Raw genomic sequence first — 5,995 nt, 5'->3', positions numbered from 1 at the left:
GAAAAGGGAAAAAAAAAAAGAGCCCCACGAAACAACAATTGAATCCGTTTGGGGGCTTGGAAAACGGGGAGTGGGCGTCGTTTATGTCATGTTCCTGCGTCTGCCCTCGCCTTTGAAGGATGGGCTGACTTGCATCACTTTAGTGTTGTAGGACGCAAACATCGCGCAGAAGGGTCCCGAGAAAGTAGACCCGGAATTGTACACTTACTGGTGCTTCGATTTGGGGACTGGTTTGCACAAGAGATGGCAGCTTTGTGCTTAAGAGTGAAAGAATGTTGAGGTATCTTAAATGGAGGCAGGAGGAGGTAGAGTTTCCTCATTCCCCTACACTGGCTACCGATTTAAGTGTCAACTAGCGGTGCGGATTATGGACAACCTCAAGACAGTGCATAAGTTAAAAAATGCCCTTTGGGCATTGAACACTACTCATTATATTTATTTCCCTTGACAGCCAGTCCCAGGTACTTCCTGAGGACTGCTGGTAAGAGCACACACAGTTACCACTCAGAAATTCAGAAAAAAAAAAATTGTATGACTTTTGGCTTCCAAGTTAGCCTAAGGTTCTGGTTCCTGATTCACCATGTAACATGGGGACCTATCAATCTACATTAAATCTTCTGCCTATGAAAATCAAGGTATTGTAGGCAGACAGCTCGAGGTCTAACCATTTTGGAGTTCATTTGGAGAGTAGTAGCATGCTTGACAGAGGTCCAGATGGAGTGGGGTTGGGGTGGGGTGGGGTGTCAAAGACCAAAAACCATGGTAGCAATAGGACTGGTATATAAATGTCTAAAGGTGAAACTAGTATAGTGTGCTTGTGTCACAAGGGTTCACAACTTCCAGTATATTCTGAGCTTGGATCTTGTGATAAGGTTATGAGGGCTGAGCCTCCACGGGAGAACATGAAGTGCAATGTGCTTTGGGGCCTTGGGCATGCTAAGCACTTGCTCTATCACTACATTACACCTCCAGCCTTCCAGACATGGGTACAAAAGGAGGCACAAGTCCATGTTAATGACCATATGGCTGAATCCTGCTTGAAGCAGTGGCGAGAAACTGGCTGGGTGAGTTCGATAGGAAATGCGTTTACTCCCGAGATTGCATACGTGTCCCTGGAAAGTGAGAAAGCCTGGCTTGTTACTATGTAGACAAACAAAAAACAATACAGCTTTTCCAGCTTCCACCGTGCCTGGCGTGACATTACAAACAACTATGGCTCTGCTTTTAGGGGTTGCTGGAGGAAATCAAACCTGGGCCTTGTAGATATAGGGTGGTACACACTCCTGCCGTGCAAAAAAATAAAAAATAAAAAAAATAAAAACTTTTCTGGGGAGACACAAGTCTACTCACCCCAGACAAGGAAGCCCAAGAGAGACCAAAGTACAGATACCACCAAACTCCAACTTGGTGAACCAATGAGTTTTATTTGGCTTGTGTACAGGAGCAAATGACTGAAACTCAGCTGCATCATCAAAGCCACCCCAGCACGGGTGACAGCTCACAACTCTGGGGACCTGGAGCACACTGCCCTGCCTCAAAGCAGTTCAACACGTTGGAGAGTCCTTTCCAGGGCCGCAGTTGATCTAACCCTCGTCCAGGCAGCTAAACATCTAGTTTAAGTTGGTCTTCTTTGCAGCTTGTCTCTCTCCATCTCTTGGGGTTGGGGGAGGGGAGGACTGAAGGGCTGAAATCAGTTTTAGGGAGTTCCTGAAGCTATTTTCCCTACTGAGTTACATCTCCTCCAAATGATACTCTACACAGCAACCTGAATGAGCTGGAAAGCTCACAGATGCAAAAAGATAAGTTACAACTCCTGGGTCAGACCCCAGTTCAGCTTGGTTCTATGATCAATCAAGGGCAGGATCCAGCTGTGGTTTGTACATGCTTCTAGATTCAGGGGTTAAACCACACAGTACTTTCTCAATCCCTGACTATAAATTGGTATTTACAGTGGATCATGACTGATGGGTGATATATGTAAAACCAGAGACTTGGATTAATTTCCTTAGTTTTCATGACCTTTTGTCTTGCTAATGAAAGGAAGTCCCCCTGACAAATGCTAAGTAGTGAAGCCATGGCATCGAAAGTCGTGAAGATTCAACAGGGAGATAGATAATACAGAAGGTAGTCCAGTTATAAAGGTAGAAAAATGCCTTTATTTCTCAGATATGGCTTAACTACACACACAGTGTTATTAAGCCAGTTTTGGAATTCATTTTGCAGCATAGACCACGCAGAGGAATATACAGGGCACTCCTCAGATACTTTAACCCATAGAGCTTTTCTTCAGTTGTTTTTGATGTTTGGAGTGTCGTTTTGGATTACTCTGCATGACAGACAGGTTAGACCTTGGGGAAGATCGGTAACCCACATCCTCTGCTGTTATGGGCTTGATAATATGGCCTGGCTTGGTAACAACCTTGGGAGCAGTTAGCTTTTGGAACGCTCTCTGGGTGTTCCATGTGGTTCCTATAGGATTCTGGATGGTCCTTTCAAATTGCTCATGGTGGGTGAATGGATACGGAAGCACCCGCACCTGGAAGGGAAAGAAGAGATTCAGTGTGAGGTCTAGGGTGCAATACTCTAAAGGCAGCTTAGAGAAGGCACAATGGCTCATGCTTGCAATCTCAGCATTTGCAAGGCTGAGACATGAGGAACACAAGTTTACGGCCAGCCTGTTCTATGTGGTTCAGTTTTATATGACAATCATAGGGGTAAGCTTTTTAGAGGCCAAAGCACCCAAGTGTTCTCATATAATCTTAGGAGTACTAACCTGTTTGGTACCTATACTCTCAGGCTTAGAGAATGGTTTTGGGACTGAAAACCCAGAAGAGCACTTGTGTCTGGCTACACCAGTTTCAAGGCTGTTAACCACTGGGTGCTTCTGTATTAACACTTGTGACTGCAAGAAACCCTGGAATATTTGCGCATCCTTATGGATTCTGACCCTTCTATCTCTCTCTCTCTTTTTTTTTAAAGATTTATTTATTACTATACATAAGTACACTGTAGCTGACTTCAGACACCCCAGAAGAGGGCATCAGACCTCATTACGGGTGGTTGTGAGCCACCATGTGGTTGCTGGGATTTGAACTCAGGACCTTCAGAAGAGCAGTCAGTGCTCTTACCCGCTGAGCCATCTCACCAGCCCCGACCCTTCTATCTCTAAATGCTCTCAATTTTCTCCTTTCTTCCTTCGTTTTCCTTTTTTGGAGACAGAGTGTCACTATGTAGCTCTGCCTGGCCTGAAGTCTAGAGATCTACTTTCCTCTACCTCTGCTTCTTGATTGCTGGGATTAAAGGTGTGCGCCATCATGCCTGACTTCCACTCCTCTTTATAGTTGATGTTTTAAATCTGAATCCTGAATGCTTCCAGGTGCCTGTGCTCAGCTCCATCCTCTTAAGGCATCAGAGAATGCAGAGCTGGTTGGCCCAGGCAGATAACACCCCCTCAGCACCAATCTAGAAAGGGAAGTGATTTCCCCAAATAAAGTTGAGAGTAGTGTGAGAGAACAGAACCTCTTAACTCCCTGTCCTTGTCTTCTGCTCCACTCCAGCGTACTACCCTCTGGAGTACTTCACAAGCCCCAGTACCAAAGAAAAAGGCTTCTTTTTCCTTTAGGCTAAGGAAATCTTGCTTGGATTGATGTTCTTTCTGTACATGTTACTGATGGGTTGAAAGATAAGTTCAGTTTCAGGAGTCCTCTCCTGTCTTCTTACACTTCATTCTATAGCTCCTACAGTGCCTAGATAATTCAGTGGTTGGGGTTGAAGAACACTTTTCCCATGGGTCACATATCAGATATCCTGCATAGCACATCTTTACATTATGATTCATAACATTAGCAAAATCACAGTTATGAATCAGCAAGGAAAATAATTTTATAGTTGGAGGTCACCAAGACATGAGGAACTGTATTAAAGGGTCACAGCACTAGGAAGGTTGAGAAGCTAATTAATTAAGAAGCAGCAAGTTGGGGATGTAGTTCAGTTGGCTGCCCAGCACACACTAAGTCCTAAACTCAGTCCCTGGGACCACTTAAATCATTTCACAATTTGTTGTGACAATAGTAAATGAACATGGGACGAGCTCTAGGAAGGATGCATGATCCTTTCTGAGAACCATGCTCTTAGCTGCCATCTGGAATTCTGGTCCATTGGAACAGTCTCCTTCTACAATGTGGGCCCCTGCAGATTAAAATAATGTTGCCCTGCTACATGGCAGTGAGAGTTTTTTCATCCACTGAGCCATTGCAGCAGCCCTCTCAGGGTATTCCTTCCCTACCATTTATAGCCACTTACTTGATAGTTATACATTCTCAGCTAGGATTAGAGTGGTGATAGTTTCTGCAGTGATTGGTGTAGAAGCTAAGATCAAATAGAATATGACTAAATGGTTATCTTACAATTTTTTGGAGGGTCTCATGTATTCCAGGCTAGCCTCCAACTGATTGTGTAGCCAAGGATGACCATGAACTTTTGATCTTCCTGCTTCTACCTCCCGAGCGTTGAGGTTAGGGATTAGAGGTATGGTCATGCTGAGCTTTACACAGTGCTAGTAACAGCCCAGAGCCCTGTGTGTGCTTGGCAAGTATTCTAGCAAATGAGCTACACCCCCAGCTTCATCTCTGTTCTGTACCCATTACATAGTTCATTCCTCTTTTACATGGGCAAGTAGAATTCCTTTCAATATTGTATTCATGAGGGGCAAACCTCAGGACTGAAGGGAACATACAGGTTATGGAGTTCAGTGTCATTTGGGTCACATGCTCAGCTCTAGAGCAGCCCAATTTCTCTCTGGATCTTCTGCCTATTTTCTGACTTTTCCACTTTATTATGTGACTGTACCCAACAGTGCTCCATATTCCCTGTGATGCCTAGGGAACCACAATTATGGTCTAGTTTCCTACTGTAGTGCAAACTTCCCTTGCTCATTATTATTATTACTTTTTTTTTGTTTTTGTTTTTCGAGACAGGGTTTCTCTGTGTAGCCCTGGCTGTCCTCCAACTCAGAACTCCACCTGCCTCTGCCTCCCAAAGTGCTGGGATTAATGCCACCACCGCCTGGCTTATTATTCCTTTTTTTGAGACGGCCTCACTATGTAGCTCTGGCTGTCCTAGAACTCACTTTGTAGATCAGAAGTCCACCTGACTCTGTTGGGAATAAAGGTGAGTTCTATCACACCAAGCTCATCCCTTGCTTACTAACGAATGATTCTACTTAAAATCCCTTCATTTTTGTGCACAGACATTGATTTGTTATCACTTTTCTTGAGACATGGCTCAGATCTTCTAGTCTCTGAGTGTTACCTTGACTATAAGTACAAGCCTACTGCAGAATGGTTAATTTTGACTTTGACGACTCATTTAGAGCACAATAATCTGGGATATCAACTGAAACTGTGACGTGGGGGCTTTGTTGCCGCTTGCAAAGATTCTCTGTTCAGACTAACCCTGGGTAGTAGTTGAACAGCGCAGCCTGCCTAGCTGTGCCACTCTCACGGCCAGGCAGTGGAAACATCAAATTTGATCTACTGAAGAACAACAAACATCCTGGCCAGGTATGGTGACGCATAGTCTTTAGGGGTGCTGAAATTATGGACTGGAGGTGTGGGTCAAGGTCAGCATGGAGGATTTGGAGGCCAAGGCCAGGCCAGGGGCACACTGTCTCAAAAACAAAAACCTAAAAAACAAACAAAACAAAACAAAACCCACAAAGCAAATAAAACCAAAAAAGGAAAATACCACACATCCCTCTCACCTCTGATGCGAAAATAGTTCTCTCAATCAAGGGAAGCTGGTGGTGGAAATCGGACAAGTAGAGAACTCTCTAAACCTTACCTGGTGAGCTGCAGCATGGATGTTGCGCTTCTCACTGATAATCACATTGGGCAAATTCTTATCTTTTCTTGGAGGACCTTCAGGGGCTTTAATAAGAAACCTGGAAAACCAAATAGTAAAGGGAATATTTTAGTCAGACTTCAGGGAGAGCTCG

The 5,995-nt window shown here is 44.3% G+C and overlaps 1 protein-coding gene across 1 annotated transcript in view; it reads right to left on the bottom strand.

Annotated features, from left to right (window-relative positions):
* Positions 1 to 1,405: 1,405 nt before the first annotated feature.
* Positions 1,406 to 5,995, bottom strand: part of Utp14a (UTP14A small subunit processome component) — a 26,019-nt gene continuing 21,429 nt past the window's right edge. The window contains exons 13-14 of the mRNA XM_031372776.1: positions 5,842 to 5,941; positions 1,406 to 2,536 (exon numbers count right to left, since the gene is read on the bottom strand). Of these exons, the coding sequence (XP_031228636.1) occupies positions 2,267 to 2,536; positions 5,842 to 5,941 (370 nt within the window). The 3' untranslated portion in view covers positions 1,406 to 2,266. The remainder of the gene's footprint in view (positions 2,537 to 5,841; positions 5,942 to 5,995) is intronic.

Source organism: Mastomys coucha, chromosome X (assembly GCF_008632895.1).
Source record: "Mastomys coucha isolate ucsf_1 chromosome X, UCSF_Mcou_1, whole genome shotgun sequence".
In the NCBI taxonomy this organism is placed as follows: Eukaryota; Metazoa; Chordata; class Mammalia; order Rodentia; family Muridae; genus Mastomys; species Mastomys coucha.
The sequence above is the reverse complement of the archived record's forward strand: the minus strand, read 5'-3'. Positions and strand labels throughout refer to the sequence as shown.